Source organism: Alligator mississippiensis, chromosome 12 (genome assembly GCF_030867095.1).
Source record: "Alligator mississippiensis isolate rAllMis1 chromosome 12, rAllMis1, whole genome shotgun sequence".
Lineage (NCBI taxonomy): Eukaryota > Metazoa > Chordata > Crocodylia > Alligatoridae > Alligator > Alligator mississippiensis.
In genome coordinates this window covers 334,980-357,017 of record NC_081835.1, presented here as the reverse complement: position 1 = coordinate 357,017, position 22,038 = coordinate 334,980, and the positions used below count along the sequence as shown (strand labels likewise).

The 22,038-nt window shown below is 50.1% G+C and overlaps 1 protein-coding gene across 3 annotated transcripts in view; it reads right to left on the bottom strand.

Annotated features, from left to right (window-relative positions):
- SETD5 (SET domain containing 5) overlaps positions 1 to 22,038 on the bottom strand; it is a 75,458-nt gene that overhangs the window by 37,137 nt on the left and 16,283 nt on the right. Inside the window, exons 1-8 of one of the 3 annotated variants that reach the window (XM_006260307.4) lie at positions 18,288 to 18,616; positions 10,850 to 11,024; positions 7,130 to 7,235; positions 6,158 to 6,369; positions 5,783 to 5,841; positions 4,622 to 4,809; positions 3,312 to 3,350; positions 915 to 1,157 (exon numbers count right to left, since the gene is read on the bottom strand). In XM_006260307.4, coding sequence (XP_006260369.1) covers positions 915 to 1,157; positions 3,312 to 3,350; positions 4,622 to 4,809; positions 5,783 to 5,841; positions 6,158 to 6,369; positions 7,130 to 7,235; positions 10,850 to 10,920 — 918 coding nt within the window. In that variant the 5' untranslated portion in view covers positions 10,921 to 11,024; positions 18,288 to 18,616. Of the gene's footprint in view, positions 1 to 914; positions 1,158 to 3,311; positions 3,351 to 4,621; positions 4,810 to 5,782; positions 5,842 to 6,157; positions 6,370 to 7,129; positions 7,236 to 10,849; positions 11,025 to 18,287; positions 18,617 to 22,038 lie in introns of those variants that run through there. The other 2 variants (XM_059715423.1, XM_059715422.1) reach the window with 2 other exon arrangements.

Genomic DNA, 22,038 nt, shown 5'->3' with positions numbered 1-22,038 from the left:
TTCCTGCACTCTGGTGCAGGTGGCATTTGTGCTGCATCCTGAACTCCCCTTCCATGGGTAGTGGTAAGCAGGTGGTGGAGGAGGAGCATCTCAGCTCTGCAGTTAGAGGCCTGGCTGCCGACACGAGCTAGAGGGACTAAGGAGTGACCTTCTAATTGGTATGCTGCCCTTCTGGCTTGACGCCCCTCAGGGGGGCCAGAGAGAGAACCGTGTGCTCCAGACTCTGTCCTGTTCTAATCTTGCCATTTCCTTTCCTGTGGGGAGAAGGCTGCAGAGCAAGCCAACCCCACCTGACGTTGGAACCCTCTCTCAAGGGGTCAGTCCCCCCAAATCCAAAACAGCAAAGGAGGCCTGGGGCTGCCAAAAACTGCAGAGACAGATGGAGGCACACAAGCATCTACAAATCTGCGGTGGGTTGGGGCTCTTCAGCAGACATGCCGTGCAGTCAGGGAAGGCTGGCTGAGCCACCAGCTGCTGTGGAGATAGACAAAACTGGAGGCAGGGGATTCCCCTAGTTGCCAGTGACTGAGAGGTCTGGTTCTGTCCCCAAGCTGTGCACAGCTGACATCCCCCTGGTAACAGATCTGTGGCCCTTGGCACAAAGCAGAAAATACGACACAGCCCAGGCAGGTAGCAAACAGTGGCACGGCCGAGCAAGGAAGAGGCTTGCGCCCATCTGCACGGAGGGCTCCAATTCCCTGGCAAACAGACCTCGGAAGGCTGAACCAAGAGGTAAAACCCTCAGCCTAATGTCACGTGACCTCTCCCATCTGTACTCAGACCTGCCTTCCTCTGCATCTGCTCCTGAAATAGTATCGCTGCCAGCTCTGGTGCTCTGACCCACCCCGCCCTGCTCCAAACCTAGGTCCCTGTAGGTTGGCCTCATCCCCTCCTGCATCCGGGCTGGTTCTTACCTGCATCTGGGACCCGATAACAGTGTTATTGCAGGCCAGTTCTGTCTTGTTGATTGTGTCTAGCATAGCGGTTTTGCCCACATAGTCTTTGTGAGAGCTCAGGTGCCGTTCCAGGAGGTTCTGCACATCAGCACTGTACTGGTTGGTAAAGGCTTCTTCATACTGATCTGTCCAGAGCCGGATCCGGTTCTCCCACCCCTCAGCTGTGTTCTCATCCAGGGCATGTGCTTCAGAAGGAGAATTCTGCACCAAACAACAAAGGGTGAATGACCAGCATGTGCTGGGGACAGACCTATGTAAAGAGCTCTGGGGGGATTGCTGGAGAAACACCGAAAGGAGACTGATCCGGAGCTAGGAAGCGACCCCATGACCAAGCCTGAAGCCCCTCCCAAATACTCGGCGGGCACCGGTCCCAGACCTTTCCCTAGCCAAGACCATAAAACTGCTGCATGGGGAGCTATCAATAACTTTGTGCCAGGGGCAAACTACGACTGGGATGATTCTTTGCTGACTGACTAGGCGCTGCAAAAGCAGAGGGAAGCATGATGGAGGACAGGAAAAACAGGCAGAAGGGGATGACTCTGCAGTCTCGCCCTCTGATCCACCCAGGCATTCCCAGGCCACCCAAGAGTGGAATTGAGAAGAAAGCCCCGTCAGCATACACCAGCAAATAAGCTAAATATGTCAAGGGATGCCAGATCCCTCCCTGGGTCTTCCTGTATGGAGACTGAAACTAGATGGGCAACAATGAGGTACATGCCATGTTCTCCTCGCCAGTCTTCTGACTACAACTTCCCCTTGCCCACTCTTTGCTTGCCCAGATCCTCTCTCACCTGGCCCTCGTTGTGTCACCCACAACCACAACAAGGAGGATATAAGAGTTAATGTTTACAATAAGGAGAAACAGGTTAGTGAAAATGCATAGCTGGGTAGAGGCTTAGAAAGGGAAGCTCAACACAGAGAGGGAATTGAGAAGGAGAACAGCACAGACAGGGTTAGAGTCAGAAATAGGCAGGCATTTTCAAATAACAACATATAAACAAACACTTCACTCTGGCTTGGAACATCACCACTGTGTCCATCATCCAGTTATGAAAGGGGCAAATTTGCTGCTGCTGCCCTGTCACCCCTCCCTCTTCCACTCTCGTCAGACTGACTTCTTGCCTCTGGTCTTAAACTAGACCGTCGCTCAAGTCTCCCTGTGTTCTGCAATACACGTGGAGGCCCTGATCCTTATCAAGGCCTCCAGACACAACTGGATTAACAACAGAGGCAACCAATAAGTGACCCAAGGCATGGAAGAGAGATCTGCATGAGAGGAGATGCAGAAGACTGGGACTGTAAGTTCTGAGAGGGAATGAACAAAGCCATGATAAAGGCATATGGCAAGTGAATGAAAAGTGATAGTCAGGTAGTCCTGCTCACCCACTCCTGTAAGATAGTAGTTAGGGAGCCAAACAATGAAACTGAAAGGCAATAGATTTAACGTGGATAAAATGGAAATAGTCTTATGTTATACAACTCGTCTACGGAGCTCACTGCCAAGAGTCAGCAAGATTCATAATGGGCTGGGACATTTTGGCCCTCAGATACCACAACACCAACTCATACATACCATTTAGGTCAGACACACAATAAGGGGCATGAGGATTCATTTCTAACTTTATGCTCGCAAGAAGCTCAGAAATAACAGGACAGGGATCGTTTAAATGCTTAGGACAAACTGAGACAGTACCAGACTTTGTGCACCTCGCTTTGAATCCTCAGGCTGTGGTAAGAGATGAGACGCTGACTTGAGGGACCCTTGGTATGGCCCATTAGAGCAACCCTAGGTTTCTAAGACTGCTGAGATACAAGGATAGCCCCGTCCTCCCCTGCCCTGCCTTTCCCAACTATAGTGCCAGCGCTGCGTCAGGAAGTCAAAATGCCTATGTTGATCTATTCCTGTCCGTGGAGCGTGGAGAGGAACGACACCATTTCTGTTGGGAATTCCAATACTACTCATTCGTATGGTCTCAAACATCCAACTGAGAAAAAGTTTAGAAGAACCTTTGACACCACAGGACAGCCAACTCCCCAGACACTGGACCACGACCCATTTCTGCATCTTGGATTCAAAATTCTCCCTCACAGCTACCACTAATCAGCCCCATCCTAGAGGACAGCAAGGGGTTCACCTACAGCACAATCTGATGAGCCCCCTCAGGCAAAAATACAGCTCACCAGCTGACGGGAAATTCCTCTCAGACTCATACCAGACAGGGCCCTTTGCAGTGGCAGGGAGGGGCAAGACTTATTCACCGCACGCTGCTAGAACCAGACCCCCAGGCAAAACAAGGCCGGAAGGAACCTGCAAGCAGAAACAAGAGCGCAATGCAAGCATCCCATTCTACTCACCTTCATCCGCAGAGACTTCCGGGAGCCCTCTCGAAAGGCCTGTCCACAAAACAAGAGTGATACGCGTGAGTGCTCTGTGCACCAGGGAGCCCCAGGATCCCACTGCAATCAGGTGCTGCTTAAGACATTCAGCTCAACCCCAACCAAAGTGCTCAAAGATCACAGCTTTTCAACGAGGCAGAAACCCAGGGAGATTACATCAGGGCTAAGGCAGAGCAAGAATGTCCCAAAGACGGATTCCAGCAGATCTTTGAAGGAAGTTCTGCTACCAGGCTTCCTGACCCAAAAAAGCCAAAGTCTTACTGTCCACATCATGACTACTCTCAACAGCCCAAACTGCTCTGACAGAAGGAAGGCCCAGAATTGCCTCTTGGAAAAGGCTATATAGTCAGCAATACTTAAAACAGAATCAGCTAGCTAATCTACAACTACTAAAGATCACAAGGGGCCAGGGCTGCCAGCCACTCTATACTAGCTAATACATTTATTTCTATAATCGCTGTGGCTTCCAGATCAATTCCAAGCCTCATCTGGGAGCAAATTATATAGCATGTAGCTGCTGGTGATAAAGACACAAATAACTGCTTTGCACCACCACAACAAAGCTGCCCTGCAAATGCACTGCAAGTAACTGCATTTCAACACCCCTGGGGGAATCAGCTCAGTCCTGAAGAACCTTGCCCAACCCCACCAGGTGCTGCGGCCCTAAATCCTCATCCCATTGCCACCAATGACCTCTTGGCCACAGGCAGACACAGACCTTGAAGAGACTCTCCTAAACTTTGAGAAGAGAGCAAGAAGAATGGGGAAACAATTCAGAGCTGAGCCAAAAGCCTCAGACGACCAACCAGCAGTTCTGGGAAACAGGCTAGGAATCACCAATAAACCTACCTGTAAAGGCTGAAGCGGGGGCTGAGGGGGGTGCCCTCAAGCAGTTCATAAAGAGTAAGTGGTGGGACGAGAACTTCCCACCCAGACAGGCACTGCCTGCACCACTGGGGAACAACCTTCTTAGCACGTATGCCATCTAGTAGCCCTGCCCTCACCAAGCATCACTCTTACCCTGTTCCCCTGCCTGATCTGCTGCTCTGCTTTTAGCTCCCTGTGCTCCCCAACCTACCATGTGCCACACACACAGGCTGCCCGTGTTACTTGTGCCATATGTGCCACAGGCTGGCCATCCCTGGCCTAAGCATAATCAGGGGAGGCTCACTGATGCTTGGCCTCCAGCAACTGGAGAATGGTGCAGCCTGCTCTCATTACTTCTCTTCAGCATCTGGTTTGGATCGCTTCAGCCTTGTCTCACGTACCTTGATCTTTTTGGCCTTTGGTGCAGTGCGAGCCTTTTCTGTGCTCCTCTTCCTCTTCTTAGATTTAGTTCTGCGAACCCGGTTGACAGTCAGGGTGATGCTTGTGGGTGTGTGCTGTGTAGCAGTGTACAGCACTGTGGAGGGCGAGAGCTCCTCATCCCAACTCTCAGTTGCACTGCTATCTCCACCTACGAAGAAGAGTCAGTAGTGTCTTTTCTCTCTACTCCAGAGAACACAGCCCATCTTCATGTCCTCTCAGCCCAAGACGACAACAGCAGTGCACAGCTCCCATTCGTGAGCGAGCACACAAGTCCAGCCATTGCTCACCGAACTTGACAGTTCAGAGGAAGGCACTGTTATGCACTTGGTCTTTCTAGTACCAACAGAACTGACTGCATCTTAAGTCCTTACAGCAGGAAAGAAAAGGGTCTGTGTGATCAGATCACCTCCCTATCCAAAGCCCCTCCTGCAACCCCCCAGCCACATGACATCCTACTGAAATCAAGGCCTACAGTGTACAACAGGTAAAGAGCAAGGGAGACAACGGTGCCAACAAGGAATTTTTTAGGTTAATGTAAGTACAAATAATCCTATAACGAGAACCATGTCTCATTCTAAAGAGGAAGCAAAAAAGCCCACAGACCTTGCCAACCTGACCTGAAGGAAAGGTTCACCCCTGACCCCAAATCTAACAATTGGCTTAGCCCTGAATGCATAAGCAAGACTCTTAGATACCTGGAGGCACACATACCTGCAGCAGCACATGCACACCCCAGCCAACTCCTACTCCAGCTGTGATAAAAATCCAGCGAATAACTTTTCTTCTTGGCCCTTACAGATGCTCAGGAGAAGCCCAGAAGCATGGGACTACTGAACATCTCCCGCACAGAGACTGAATTTCCTTCCAACACTACTGTGGGGTTACCCAATACTTGAATCTGCCTCACATAACACTGATTATTGCTACATGAACAGTCCTAGCTTATTATATTATCTTTTCATAAACATGTCAAGCTCCACCTCTAAGTAATGCTCCTACTACTATGAAAAGAAACAGGGAGTGCTGATCCGTTAGAGGGGACTACAACAGTTGCACGACAGTAGCAAAGAACCCTTCTGCCCTGCAGACGACTCATATTTCCAGTACAATCTCAAACTTACCTGACACGTTGTCCTGCTTCCGGCGACGGAGTCTAATCACCTTCCCCCTGTTCATTCCTCTGCCAAAGGAGGATGTACAATTGAAGCGGATTTTGTAAGGATTAAGCCACTTGCAATTCAAGCAGATGATAAAAGATGTATGCCCCCAGTGAAGCCCAGCATGATAACACTGCTTTAACATCCCCGCCTCCAGTCCTGATGCCACTAGCACTTGCTGGGCTGGGCTGGGCTGAGAGCACGGAGGAGGAGGTCAATACCAGGTAAAATAATGGTTACCAACAGGAAGTCCATCCCCCAACCCAAACATGATACTTCATTTGATGTTGAAGTCAACACTAGAGAAGCTGTCCAGCTCTGCATTGCACCAAAACTTACCTGCACTTCTCACACTTGATGAGAAAGCCATCCTGGGAGAGACTGCAGTGACACCAAGTCGGAAGAGACTCTGCCTCTGAGGAGCTCTCACTGTCCCCAGAGTTCTCCTCATCAGGTGAGTGCAGGCCATTTAGTTCTGCACGAGGGATGATGGTCTGGACAGGGGGAGAGGCTGGGGGAGTCGGAGGAGGAGGGGCTCCATAGTTATGATCCTGGAAATAAACACCTGCATCAGTACTATTCTGAACACTCTTATTAAAGCTCAGAAGCCTCAGGCCCAAGTCCACAGCCCGCTCAGCGCCCAGCTGCACCAGGAGCAACGAGCGTGAGCCCGAGGCCTAGACTCTTAAGTCTGCACACAGACAGAAGCAACATGAGTGGCATGCATGACAGTTCATTGTGTAAGCAGGTTATTAAGTTTGAAATCTATGATAGCAATCGAAATGTCAGCATTGATTATTTCACTGCTGATCATCTGAGGAGCAGTGCGCTTATCTTGCAATCTCAAGCTGTCTCCCACTTTTCCCCCCAGCCTTCCTCCACTTGTGGTCAGTTATGCGTTGTCAGCACAAACCCTGCTGAATGCTGACAATAGAGTGCAAAGGGGAACCTGGCATCAGACAGTGCCAGTCCGCTGCGACAGGTGCTGCACCAAGAGTTCATTCATTTCTAAACTGAAAGGTGGTGCTACCAAATCTCTCCCTTGCCTCGCACACATCACAGGAACCAGGGGACCTGGCCACAGAACTTACACTGGGCTGGCAGCAGCACGTATGGAGCCTTGGGAGCAACAACTGCTCAAGCTGCGGTCGGAACAGCAGAATGCCACCACGTGCTGCTGCCCGAGAAGAGGCTGAACAAACGTGCAGCTCTGTGACAAACAGCCAGGGAAGGGGCTGTAGCAGGAGAGGATGAGCAGAGTGCATTGAAAGGGACTGGTGCAGCACTGCAGATGAAAGAGAAAGTACTCACTGCATATGGCAGCCCTCGATAGCTGTGCCTTTGGGTGGCCCCATAGCCATGACTGGAGTATACATTCTTCTCGCTGACAGCTGGACTAGCTTCCACAGACTCTGGGCTGAAAGGGCCAGAAGTAAAACCCATCAATACAGCAATGAACTTCCCTGTGTCAGGCACCTGCCAACACCTCAGCAGTCTCTTTCTTCAACTTAGTCAACTCGGCATGAAAAGACTCAGGGCACCAAGGTACATCACCCATTTCACTAGGTGGTCTGGATGCAAGGTCTGGGGTTGCAGGATAAACCGGTGGTTGGCAGAACAGCTGAGCGGGTACCAACCCGGGCGCTGCCTCCCCTTATGCAAAGCAGGGTGTGGGTGTGAGGAAGGTGGGGAGAAGAGTCAGGAACATGCTGAGCCACCTAACTGCACTCTGCCCATTCTCAAGCTCCTCCACTAGTTTTCCGTTCACACTGAATCCAGTACCACCTTTCCCTGCTGGGTTTCAAAACCTTCCATGACAGTCCTCTCTGGGTCCATGACGCTTCTTGTGCCCAGCTTCTCCCTTCATTTCTGGGGCCTTGTACCCAGCAACTGTCGATGCAACTGTGACCTCATCTCACACTTTCACCTTCTCCTTCTCTCATCTCTTTTCCAAATAACAACTGAATGTACCTTGCCTGCCTGGATGCCTATTTCTGTCCCGCTCAGCTAAGTATTAGGCAGCTCCACAAAGTATATCCTGGTACATGCGGGGAAGCTCCAACTGTCCTGCACACTTCTGGTACAGTTGAGGGAATCGGGGCACTCTGTATTACAAAAACGTGGCAATGAAACTCCCAACTCTGGCAAGGGGTGTGGGCAAATCAGATCGGCTTTTTGTTCCCTACGCGCAGACACTGAAAAAGCAATGCGCTCATGGGAAGCTGCTGCTAACCTGAAGTGATGATGCACACTTCCACCGCATGGTGGCGAAAAATATCAGTTCAAAATCAAGTGCAAAACGTTGTGCTGGCAAAAGGCTGCAGAAGCCCTGCTCAGAAGAAGGAAAGCTGCAATTCAGTGCAGGCAAGTGTTAGGTAATGAGGCTATGGACAGAATACCAGAAAGGTAATTTACTCTCTGCCGGGAGATGCTTCCAAATAAGAAATGGAAGAGCACTCACCACTATGTACATACAATTATGGGAACATGACACAGGAAAGAGCTGCATCCTGTGTGTAATTGCAGTCTCCTTCAAACATTATAGCATGGGGAGAGGCAGAGCCAAGAGAGCGCAGGAATGTAAATCCACCTAGGGGTTGTGTTTTTCTGAAGGGGTCTTCCAGGATTCTCGTCCTTGGGACTCGTTTGGCCCACGCGAATCAGGCACCACTCCCACCAACAAGGGCCCCAGCAGCTCTGGTCACAGCTCGGGGCTTGAGCCACGCTGCCCGGGGCACCAGCCTCTCCCTTGTAGATGCTGCAGTTAGTCTTTGACACCTCTGCTGCATTTAGGTTTGCTCACTGGGAGCTCCTAGCTTGTGGTGGGGGAGGGACTTGGCCCAAGCAGAAGCCTTTCTCCAAAACCTGACCTGCCATTTGGTCATGGAGGAGCTACAGACCAAGACGCAAAGGGCTGAAGGCCCAGACTGGCAAACCTTTCATTATGCTGTAGCTCAGGATCTGGGACATGACATTATAAGCATGAATAGTCTTCATCATAGCTATCATAACTGTCTCTGCTGTTGAGGGGAAGAGACAGAGTGGGTCACGTCCTGGGGCAGGCTGTATTTCTCCTCAGAGCATGTGCAGAGTCTGTCGCATCTTCACCAGTTGATGCAGCCCTGTTGGTCCTTTTTGCTCACGCCTCCTCAGGATGCCTGCACTGGCCCATACTCAAACTCCGTCAGGCTCCTTCAGACTCCCGAAACCCGACAGACGGAATCTGTCCTCAGCCTAACCCACCGCCGTACGCACCACCCAAGCAACAGAACCCAAAGCAAGGCCGGGCATGGAGCACTGCCACCACTTCAGGAAGCATTAACGATGCATCAAGACCTTTAGGGCAAGAGGCTCCGGTGCAGACCCCCCTGCCCCGCTTCAGTGGTGGGCCACAAGACGCTGAGGTTCTGAGCTTCAACAGCTCCCAACATCGGACGAGGGGGAAGTAACCGTAGAAGCTTTAGAGATCCTGACACAGTCACCCTGCTGCTCAGGACTTCTTCCTGCTTGCTAAAGCTGAAGAACAGCGGATGCTAAAGGCCCGAGCTACACAGAGCTGCCTGACCTTGGAGGCTTCATCAGTAAGAGTCCACTTTCCTTCCATGCCTCTGGCTGATGTAGATTATTCAAAGGCAGTGCTTCATCCAATAAGCTACTGCCAACACCAGGTGCCAAGATCTGGAGAGTTTCAAGGTTTGGGGGTGCAAAACGCTTTGGGGTGAAACTATCCTGCCAGGTGGCACCACCCCAAGACTGTCGCACACAGCAACTGAAGGCAACTAGGGCTTATTTTGAGAAGGTCTCTTTCAAAGTGCTCCAGCATGGTCACACACTGAAGATACCAAAGTCTCCCAGGTCAGGGAGGAGGCATTGGCCTTGCAGAAAGCCCAGAGACACTTTTTCCTGATATGTCAGTGCTCAAAATAATCTCCGTAGCCAGATCTAACTTGCCTTGGCTAGTAAGTGCCTGCCTACCGTGGCTAATTCTCAGGCAGAAAACACGATGACTGCATGATAGCAACATTCGCCTGTCACAGCTAGTTTGAAGCTCTTGACAGTAAAGGCAAAGAGAGGCATTGGGACAAGAGGTGCTGATGGTTACGTGGCTAGCAATTAAAGACCAGCCCAGGATTCAGGTGCCTTCTGAGGCCGAAGCAGAGCAGCAGTCAAACGTTAGGTCACCAGTGAAGAATGCTCATCCTAAGAACCACTAGACAAGGGACAAAATGCCACAAAGAGAAAAGGATGCCCAACGCAGATGGACACAGAGCAAGGCGAAGAGCAGGACCAACATGGTCCTGAGGGGAGCATTTTGACACATCATAATAGAATTTAAGGGGGGCAGTCAGATGTGGGGGAAATGCAGCAGCCCAATCCATAACGCAATGCTCTTATGGGTCAAACCAGCAGAATTAGAAGAGTCCAGTCTTGCACCGGGAGATACAAAACTAAGATGCGAGAATCCTGGACAGAAGGTATCAGGAAAAACAGCAAGAAACAAATGGGCCAATTCAGGGAGAGAGGCGATGTGATCTCCGGACTCTCTTGAAAGGTGCAGGAGGAAAAAAGCTAGATCCGTAAAGGAAACGCTTCACCCACCCACCCCCCCTCTGGGAAAGAACATCACAGCCGCTGAGCCGACAACACCAGGGAGCAGGGACTTTAAAGAGGAGGGAAAAGTCTGAGGGGTTCCGAATTTTAGCAGACACCCGTTAATCAGAGTCAAGAGATGCAAAGTCCCACCAACACTGCGCAGAGATCGCACCACGGTGAGAAAGTCAGCTCCCACACCCAGGTTCCTGTGAAGGGGACACTCGAGGATTTCCCACAAGGATGCTCTTCCTGACGCCTGCTCAGGGGAGAGGGCATAATCTAGCTTTGGAACAACTCTGGCTGGAAGTGCTCGAGACCTTATGACCCCCCACTTCCTCTGGCTGCTTCCTCATCTGTTCCCTTGATTCTGATCTGGCCAAACACGCGGAGCCTGAGAAGCCCCCGTACTAGCGCATACGCAGGGGATGCGGCACTTACTCAGATCCTGCAGCCATATCTGAGTAGGATGTATCTGGTGTGGTGACTCCCAGAGGGATTGCAATGCTCATGACGTCCGTCAGGGATCACGGAGTCCAAAGGGTAGCGACCGGCCGCTCCAAGGGCGGAGAGGAGCCGCAGAGCCTCGGCCAACACGTCACGGACATGGGGAAACCTGCCGGGGTGGGGAGGGAACAGCGTGTTGCATTTCTGTTAGTTTGGAGGACACGTGTGGCTTCCCTGACACACCTTCCCCCGGCACCTTAGGCACACGGGAAGCAAGCAGCTTTCTACCCAGTCACCTCTGCTTCTCGTTCAAGTGCCCCGTATGGCCCTGTCATAACCTGAAATGAGCCGCTTTGCCAACGGGCCAATAATGCTACTTCCCCAAACTAGGCTTAGCGCCGATTAACACGCTCAATCTGTTCTTTTTGCACCTGATTAGTAACAGCTGTTGTCTCTTGCCACGGCCCTTCATGAACCTCCCCGCCACCCCCAACAAATCCCATTCCCAGAGAGAGGGAGCACAGCAAAAAGCAGCCAGAAGCCTGATTTGTGCTCAAAGTATACCTACATTTGCTGCACGCGCACTGGGGTCACGTACTCATAATGCAAGAATCATCTGCAAACAGGCCACTGAGGCTGCTCTCTACGAGAGGCCAGCCCCCAAAATCTGTGTGGATCACTTGAGAGAGAGGAATGATGCAGGGAGCCATAAGCTTCCTGAATCCCATCTTACAACTCCCAGCAGCCAAGCCACGTCAGACATCACATCATGTCCTGATAGGCCCGTTGAACGAGAAACACTGCGGCCCCATTGGCTCCTTCCAGAACAAGAGGGTGAGTCACAGTCGTGTCACTCCGGGAGCGAGCGCAGCTGCGGGCCGCACTCTGCAGAGTGCCGTGGAGAAACCGCACTGCCAGACAGGAAAACCCAGGCCTAGGCCCTAGGGTCACTGCACCAGGACCCAGGTTTTTGCAGCAAATCCAAGTGAAATCAGTGAAAAGGCTACACTTCCAAAAAGACAACACTGCACAGTGGGGAGGGCAGGGTCAATGCCTGCGCGGGCAAACACACCCAAGGACGTAAAAGTTACTGCTCGAGGAAGGTGTAGGTAGCACCTGCGCCTCTAACAGAGCCGTGCATGAAGCCGGCAAGGGCACTGGAAGGACACAAAACCCAAACAGCAAAGGACTGTGGGGAACCAGAGCGGAGTTCCAGCTCCTGGTCTAGCTTGTATATACCCAGACCTAAGGAAGTGTACAGCGCTGCTGCATTTCACTGAATGCAAGCACAGACCGTGGCCTGGAACCAGGGAAAGTGCTGGGAGGGCTGGGGCAATCTGCTCTCAACAGCGGATCCCCTTCTCTGGAAGGAAAGCCTCGACTCCTTTCAAATGCAAGATAACCAGTTCCTCCGACTACGTGGGGACTGAAGCTCTGGGGAATACTTTAGGGCTTGGCAACTGCTGGTCCACACCAGCTGCCTGTCCAGGTACAGTCACACTTGCTCACTGGCGCCTCTGGTGCGGTGCCGTCCTGCCAGGCAGTCAGCAAACACTCCTGGGCTGTGGAAAGGCTGATGGACAAAGCTCAACCCGGTAGCAACAGGTGCAGGCAGAGTCTGGCTCCTCTTGGCGAGCCGGTCTGACGATAATGGGCAAGTCTGCCACTTAAGCAGACAGCCCTGACCAAGTCTGAGAGGGGAAGGCAAGCACAGAAAATGCTGGTGTCAGCACGTGGGATTTGAAACCCAGTGTTCAGGATCCTTTAAGTCTTAGGCTTGAGGCCATCTCTCTCTGGGTATGGGGAAACCTTTCCCTTCTGCCCAACTGCAGCACTTCCACATGGATCCACCTCTGCTCCAAGCAACACCCTGCGACAGGCATCCTTGCAGTGGGATAAAGGGTAGAGGCATAGCATAGAAGACACCTGGCTTCTCTCCAGCACTTAACAGTCCACAGTAATGCCATGCCATGGGGAAATGGACCAGACAGCCTTAGAAAGGAGGGGAAGGGGAGGCAGCTGAGAAAGGCAAACAGGCAGCCAGCATCACAGAGGCCAGCTGGGCATTCAGGGAAACAAGCCTTTCAGAACTGGAACCGTAGGACGTGCCTCTCGGGCCTGGGTCTTCTGCTACTGGTGTGATTTTTTTTTTAAAACTTAGGAGCCAGAAGGGAGATATTACCCCTAAGACAGGGCAGAAAAGGAGGTTCCCAGTTCCATTGGCTAGGCTGGTTCAACCTTAGACACTGTCCACTGGTCTCATCTCATCTCCTCTCCAAAATTCTCAGTTTTCGCTGCTAAATACATCCTCCTTTTCAAAGAGGAGAACTTCCATTGCAGTTCAGTTTCTACCCAAATGAGGCCAAACAGCTTATACCAAGACTGCAGACACAGTTAAGACAACTACCAGGATTGGCACTGATCCACCCGGTGCCTGAGAAAAGGCAGGCTCAAAAGCTGTGACCCATAGCAATGCTGCTGTTGCTACATTCTCATCCAGCAAAGGGGAAATACAGCACCAAAAATAAAAATTGTGTCAGCTGTGAGCCCATGGCTTGTAGAGTACCAGCGCACACCTTACTGCCCGTGCTATCAGTCTTTCTGGTGCCTGTTGCATAGAGTGATTCCTCTTCAACACTAGGCTATAGGGACTACCAGAAAGCCAGAGCCAAGAAACATGCCTGAGGAAGGTTTGGAACCTGGAACAAGCAGCTTGCCGACCTAAGGACAGAAGCCAGCATCTACTGGATGTCCCTACAAAGGAGCGATGTGCCTTCCCCGTGTGCCAAGTCACTCTCCCCTTCCTTTTCTGGTCTCAAGCGCCAGGGACCCAACTGACCCAGCACCCCTGAAGCGTCTGTAGTCATGAGGCGGTGACACATGCACTAGGTTCTTTGTAGGACAAATAAAAGATGGGTCCTTCACCCAGATCATACAATGCAGGTATCGCACAGAAGATGAGAAGGGGTGATGTCTGCTTCCTACCTAGCAGCTAACGACTGATCCTTTGACCCCAGCCGAGTCCCTGCCCCTTGGGCAAGCGGCTGGACCGGATGATCTTGAGAGGTCCCTTCCAGCCCTAATGTCTATGAACTCCACGGCTGCCGACATCATCGATGTCCTGCTTCATGGAAGCTGCTCTCTGTACACAGCAGGAGTATGCGATCGCCTCACAGCCCTTTTGGAGGCAGAAGCCTGCTGTTTAGTTCTTCCTAATACTGCCGCTTGGACTTCTGGTGCCTAGTCTTGTCCGCAGACTCAGACGTGTTATAAAAGCAGATCATAACCCCTTTGCTATTTTAAACCGACAGGATCAGAGATTTGCAGTGTGGCTTCTGGACCCAGTACTCCCAGAACCCGCAGTAAATTATTAGAAACGTTGGTGCAACTGCAACAGGTCCCAACCCATTCTTCACATGATGCATTCCTCCCGCCAGCACTCTTCAAATACCCAGCAGCAAACTCCCCCCTCTGGAGAATCCATCTTTATATTGGCCCAGGGATGCAAAGCCCCAACCCCTGTGCCAGCGCTCCCCAGAGCATGCCGCCCAACACCGCACTGCTGTGGTGCCCCACCCGGCTGCCCTCTCCCCCAGCAGGCTGGGAGGGAGGACTCAGACCTCCCCCCACCCACAAGGAAGGTACCAGGGGCAGGAGCAGGCAATGGTGCAAGGTGGAGATGGCTGGAGAAGAGGTGCTGAGACTTGTGGGAGAAAGTGCATGGAGCTGAAGATGCGAGGGCGGTGGCAGTCTTGGGGGCCGCACGTGGTCTGCAGACCGGGGAAAGAGGACAGGCAAACCGTTAATGTAAATGGAAGAACTGCGCCACACTTGAAGGGAGACATGGCTCCTCTCTCAGAACAAGATCTGTTCAGGGGTATGGATTTCTCTTCTGCTCAGTCTGGTCTCATCCTATCGACAGCCCTTTGCATCCAACACGTCCTTCCTCATCTGCGCGGGGCTCCAGCCAATCTCTGTTTTCCCTCAGACGGGGGCAGGCCCCTCCCCTGCTCACAGGGCACCCTGCAGAAAGCTTTCTCCATCACATCACATGGACTGCAGAGAAGAGAATAATTAATCTTCTGTGCTACCGAGACATGGCACCGGGGCAACTGCACAGCACAAATTCAGATGGAGGGATGACACAGGGGCTGAACTGTCGTCTCTCACTTTCCCCTGCCACGGAAGCCAGTGCTAACTGCTGCCTTTATCCACCACTGTCCACATCACCGTGACAATAAAGCTGGCATATAAGGGCATTTGGAACTAGCAAAACCACTGTGCAGCAGCTAGTCCCTCCAGTAAGGGACAGCCGAGAAAGCAGAGCAGCGAGCCTCAGAACGGTCTGTACTGTAACCCTTCCTCTTCCATATGTATATGCTGAGACCTTATGGGCTGCAATATTGCCAAGAAAGCAGATGATATTCATCTCTTCTATATGCTAAGCCCATGTGATAATACTCTCCAGACCAGACTTGAAGGCCTAACGCTAATCTGGGCCAGAGTGAAGCAAGGTAAACTGATGAAGTCGGGTGACGGATGAGTTTCGATCAGAGGGTCCCAATGTTTCACTCCTGACAAACCATTTCAAAGGGACAGTACTGCATCGAAGGGGCTTGAGGACTGCATTTGGCCTGGAGGCCACACTTTGCTTTAACTGGTCAAAAAAGAGCTACCAGGCCACATCAAAAGGGTTTGCTGCCACGTTTGGCCATGGGCCACACTTCAGGAGACCCTGGTCTAGATGCTCAGGGAACTGCTACTACAGCGAGTCATGTGGCATAAGAACCTACAAAGAGTGGAAGGGAATGAAGATGCAAGGGGTGTACACCTTAATTGCCAGAGCATCTGCTCAATTTGCTAATGCCATTCTCTGCAGGACCACACTGTCCGCTGGAAATCCTGGATACCGCAGCAGCAACAACTTGCAATTCTGCTCTCAGCTGCCTTGGAGTAGGTGGCCTCAGCTACTTCTCCTGAACACAGTTCTTACAGCACCACGATTGGCTGTGTCACCTCAGGACAAATTACTATGATGTGCTCTCCTTGGGACTACCCCTGAAAAGCATCAGCCACTGCTAAAAGTACTGGGGAAGGCAGATGTGGGCTCAGAACCTCTGATCTCTGAACATGCTGCTAGTGGACTTCCAGGTGCAGGTCTCATGAACAGTCACATTTGTTGAACTTTAAAGTTACCCCGAAAACGTTACCCCAGAGACTTGCTCACCCCATCGAGTACACTGGCACAGAACAAAATATTGTTGAGCGCTCTGCAGACCCCCGGACCCAAAGGAACCACTTCTCCTGCCACTTCTTGTTGCAGGAAACGTCTGCTGGACAGCAGAGCCCAGCACAAAGATTACTGGATTCATCACACCATGTGTGTCGAAACCACGAGGCAACAAAGAATCTAATCAGTTAATATGGCGCCAACTCAATTAGTTGGTTGTTTCTGTGAATGTGGTATCTAAACTCTTTACCTTGTTTTTAGCAAGGCACACCTCAGCTTCGCAAGCCAGTCATGATGGTACTGAGACCCCTGACTTCCCATTACTGCCAATCACTCGCTCTCACACCTAGAGCTGAAACCCTCTGTAACCTGCATGCCTATCACTGGAAATCACAAACAGGAGAGAGCAACCCTTCGAACCAAGACCGTACTCGTTTATCTTGACTTGAATTCAAAGATGAACGGGGTAAGATGCTGTTAGCTAACGTTCTATAAAGGTAACACAGACTTTAATACATGCTAAACCAGCCAAGCTGAAGCCTAGGGTGTGTTAGTTAGAATAATACCTGCTAAAAATACACTTAAATCCTAGTCAAGGCTTAGGAAATTGGCACCAGGAGTGTCCCAGGACACAACCCAGAGAGCTAGGCTTTAAGTAGGTCACACGCAAGCTGGACAGAAAGGGACTCCTGTTGCTGGACTCTACACTGGCCTTTCCCCCCTCAAGTTGTCCAACAAAGCAGCTCTACAAGAACCCCTCTTGTGCAGCAAGATGGTGATCACTGAGCAAACCAGCATCGCTACTGAGGCAGAGAGATGAGCAAGAGGAAGGGAAAGAGCTGCGACTCGACCACACCAGGATCCACTCCTCCTTCCCAGAACTATTTGCCATGTCTGCAGTGGAACATGTGGATCCCGGACTGGTCTCCACAGCTGGCTCTGGACTCATCATCGAGTCCCCTATTTACTGGAAGCCTGTCCTACTTGTATTGAGGGACTGCCAATGACACAGTAGTACTCGTGTACTGCAGTAGAGCCTATCAGCCCCAATAACTAACCAGGACCCCCCTGCTCTGGGTACAGTATAGGTCATAAAGACCATTTCCTGCCCCAAGTCATCAGATCTTTCACAGACCAGCAAATCTACCCGTAGACAGCTGGCACTGCAGCCTACCAGAGAGGCAGATATTCACAGCAATAGGGAAGCAGCTGTGGCAGCAGCATGCTCTTGCTGCAGCCCTTTGCAAGCTGATCCTGCCTGGCGTCTCCAGGAAACAGAGGTGCGCGGGGCAGATGGAAACGACTCGCGCGCCTGTTTCCAGGTGAGGCCAGCCTGAGCAGCGGCTGCAGGAGAACGCCCCACCTGCCACCTTCCAGTAAGCAGGCAGGCACGCGGCTTCTGCTGCCACACTGCCTGGTCAGCTCGGACATGCTTCATGAAGGAGGTGTTGCACAGGCCAGTTCTACCTAGTGCAGCGGCATCCCTGCTGAGAACCACCGGGCTATGAGAAATCCTTCCCTGCGCAGGCTGGGCCTCGACCTTTGCCCTGCGCTGCTGTACATGGGCCCTGCAATACATGTTACAGAGCTCAAGCTTAATTAGGGCACTGAGCACAGAGGTGAAAATGTTAACCTTAAGACATCCCTACCTCGTTTAAAATACCAGCCTGCTAGGAACGCAACACAATTTCCTAGCTCATGTAGTCAAGCCAGAGCCTCTAGTCCTCAGCATTTCTCGAAGCAACAAGGCTCATCAACTAATACAGCTAGCATGAGATCACGCCAAAGTCAGCCTAATAAATCAGCTCAGTTAAGTTTGTGCACGCTCAGGGGGCCACGTATTTACAAGTAGCTGAAATCAAGTTAGATTCACTTGGAAAATGACTGAAACCTCCACAGTTACCCCCATTATTCTAAATGGATTTAACCAGATGTAAGCCGTTTTAAAATATATCCACACCTGGGTTCCCACCAGTTCAACTAGATCAATTAAAAATACTTTTCAGTTAAATCAGTGCAAGCTGAACGTGTGGATGAGGCCTATGTCCTAGGGACTGCCTCACCTCTAGGACTGTAACTGTGCGTATGAACTAGAAACTGATGGGAAAATGGAACTATCAATCCCAAAGTAGGAAAGCACACTCAACCACTGGCCTAAGACTCTGGAATTCATTCACAGAGATAATGCGAATGACCACAAACCTTAGCATCTCCTAGAGCAGTTATTAAGATGCAGAAAATCTCCCCCAATCTGGGGACATGAAAACTCAGTGTGTACATTTCAGCGAGGATGTCAGGTAGTATGCAGAGGACTGAAAAACAGAAAAAAGGTATTAACAGCTACTAGCGTGGGAGGGTAAGATTGTGATTTGTAAAAATAAATCTTGCCAGACAAATTCTATTACATTTTTGATAGTATTGTAAAAGCCAGAGGATGAAGGGAAAGCCATAGCTGTTAGCTTATTTGGATTTTTTTAAAGCATCTGACACTGTCATGAAACTGAATTCATACTGGATTGAAACCGACTGAAGGCCTGTGAACAAAAAGAGTTCCAGAAATGAATATATACTACATGGGGAAGGAAGGGAACACTGGGTGTTGTAGGAGCCAGTTGCTGGCCAAGTCATCTTTGAAAATCTAAATGAAGGGAGCAAACAGTTAATGCAGATAACTAATGATAGTATCTTCTAATTCTTTGCAATTAAAGCCAAACAATGTGGGTTTATGGAAAATAGATTTTGTCAAACGTGCTTAAGATCTTTTTTAATGAGATTATCAGTTTGGTTTATAAAGAGAAAGATGTTAATGTGACAGACTTCTGCAAGGCATTTGACTTGGTATCATGCTACATTTTGATTAAGCAACTAAAAGGATAAAAAATGAACATGGTATACATTACATGAATTAAAAACTAGCAAAGTGGCAAGGTCTCAAAATGCAGCCATACAGAGGGAATCAGAGCATATGCATATCTAGTAATGCCTAGAATTGCTGCTAGAATTGTTTATCAGCTCCATGCTAGTTAACATTTTCATCAATCATACGGAAGAAAACAAAATCGTTGCTGACAACTTACCGATAAGACAAAAACTGGGGGACAGATAAATAATCAAGACAACAGACCACCGACACAGACAGTTCTGGACTGCTCAGTAACCTGAGCCCAAGTGAACAATACATTTTTAATATGGTGACATATAGCCACATCTAGGTTACAGTCTGAAGAACTACCATCGAAAGCAGCAACTCTGAAGATCTACAGGGCATGGAGGATAGGGAGCCGATCCCATGCTTCCAGCGAGAGGCTGTGGCCAACTGGGCTGGCATAACCACTGGAGACACAAACAGAGATTAATGACTAGGAGAACGGGGGCTTTACTTCTGCACTGTGCAATGGTACGACCACTACTGGTACGCTGCATCCGCTCCTTGAGGCTGTTAATATCTGGGGAAAGACTCTCAGGAGCCATGTTGATAATTCAAGAATCAGAGAGACTGAAGGAGCTCATTTGGTTTCGCTTAACAAGACAGGTTACGAAATTAGCTTAATGTGTAAGTATCCGCACAAGGAACAGCTATTGCTCGGGCTTTTCAGTCTAGTAGACAAAGGCATTAAAATGTCCAGTGGCTTCAATGGCAGAATGGTGAAACTGCACCCATTCTTGGGGTGGAAAGATGACCAAATGATACCAGGTTCAGGGTGGAGGAGTAGCCATGCAACAGTAAATATTTTGCAGGCCTGCTCTATCCCGTGGTAAATAGAAGCTAGAGCACGGGATGGAGTGGATGTAGAGACGGTTATGATTTACAGCTGTTTTCACTCTGTGTAACATGCCACTTTGCTCACACTAGAAGTCAGGTATAAATCAGATGGGGTTGCAGTGGAAACTTTTAAAGTGAGATTGGATTTTTTTTTGTTTTATTTTACACCTCTGCTCTAGTCCACATAGGAATTATTCTGAGGAGACCCTATGGTTGATGTTCTGCAGTAGATTAAACTAGATGAGCACAATGGCTCCTTCTGGATTTATCGTCTGTGAATAACTGGGGAGGGGCTGCTTACACCCTTAAAATAAAAAGTAACTAAGACTTTATAATAGAAATGAATCTAGAGCAGGGTGCCGTAGCATCTTGGGGCTCCTTAGGATCCTCTCGGTGGCACTGCAGAGAGTAGGTGTGCAAACATGACTGACAAGGTAACCCAGAGGTTTCAAATAGGAATCTGTAGTGTTCTGACCTGTTGTGGCCGTTCTGAGTTCTTTGGAAAAAGAGAACTGCTCTATTATTTTTCTGTATTAAAAAAAACCAAACAGTGAAAAATAAGAGTTGGCATTTTCCGAGGGTGCCTCAAGCTTATGAACAGGTGCCTTCAGTCTAAAAAGGCTGAGAACCACTGATCTCAAGGTTGGACGCATGAAAATAACAGAGACAACTTGGAAAAAGGCAGCTACTACTTCCACATTATTTTCCCCCACAGCATACATTCTGCTCAGGAGAGAGAAACCCGAGACGAAGGAATGCTAAGAGACTAAGGAATCGTAGATGGAGACACCAAATTACCAACAGCACAGATCTGCTTCCAGAGAGGTGGGCAAGCTGTTATGGGCAGGGTGAAGGCCACGAGTATGCCCCGCCAGGGCAGTCTCAACCAAAAAAATGACACAGGGTCCTTGCCCTCCCTTCTTCCCTGCCAGTCAGACAGGAGTTTGATACCTGGCTCTGTAGCGAAACACCCCGATATAGCGCTGGAACGCATGCAAAAGCTGTGTCACAAAGCAGGGAGGCAAGAATCCTTCCATACACAGCTCTGAAGCAAGCCCAGCTGGAGTGCTGCACCCAGGCCTGGGCACCTCGAGGTTGATCCCGAACACCTGGGGAAAGATGGAGAAGTGCCACCCAAGCTGATTAACTGCACAGCCACTGCAGGGCCCTCACCCTCCGCATTGCTTTCAACTTCTGCACGGTATCCAGATTACAGAGTCTTCTGCACAAAAGACCTGCCTTCCACCTGTCCTGAAAAGCACTCTGTACACTTTTGGACAGTGCGTAAGAGCAACAAAAATAAGCTAGAAGGAAATATCAAGATGTTGAACATACAGAACTGTGAAACCCATAACAAAGAAGTGTTCAGGCAAACGGTACCAGTGTAAAGGGGAGGCAAGGAGATTCTTAGCTCAGGCCAGAATTGTTACCGTGTTTGTATCACTCTGAGTGAGCAGGGACAGGACGAGAATTGGTACAAATCAGGGGAGCTCTCACAGTAAGATGGTGTTGAGAGGACATGGGCTTGGACACGTGGATACTTGCTAGCACGTCATAATGTCACTCCTCCACGCAGGCTGGTGAAGCGCAACTCTTGTTCCGTCTACGAAGGACAAACACAAAAGTGAAGAAACTCATTCGGACCCACACGGCTAATTAGGAGGCTGAGACACGATTACAGACACTTGACCCACTCCTGTGCTAAAGCCAGGGGATTATACTGCCGCCTCCTCCGAGCACAAATCACACAGTCACCAAAGGGACGCGACAGAGTGGTCAACTGCCAGACACATTTAAGAAAGGTCTTTTCAACTTGGAAGTCAGTTAAAAGTAGTTTCAGAAGCCACATCTGCCAGCACGCCTCTGTCAATCTACATGTCCCTGTGTTTGCAGGGGAGTGTCTGTGCTCTTGCTGAAAGACCCCCCTAACTAGAGGGAAAACTGACTGACCATGCAAGCAAAACTGACTACGGGCCCAAGTGTGCACAACGTATTATCAAATGCCCAGGGTAGACGAACTGCCAAAAGCCCAACCAAACGGAAAAAAACTCTCTCTTCTTTTAGGCCTAGGAATACTGAATTGGGGGCAACAGTAGGAAAAAGCATTTTCCAGTCGGAGGTATAAACTAGTACGCCTCCCTTCTCTATAGTTCTGTCCTTTTTTCTTCCCAGAAGGATGGAATAAAACCA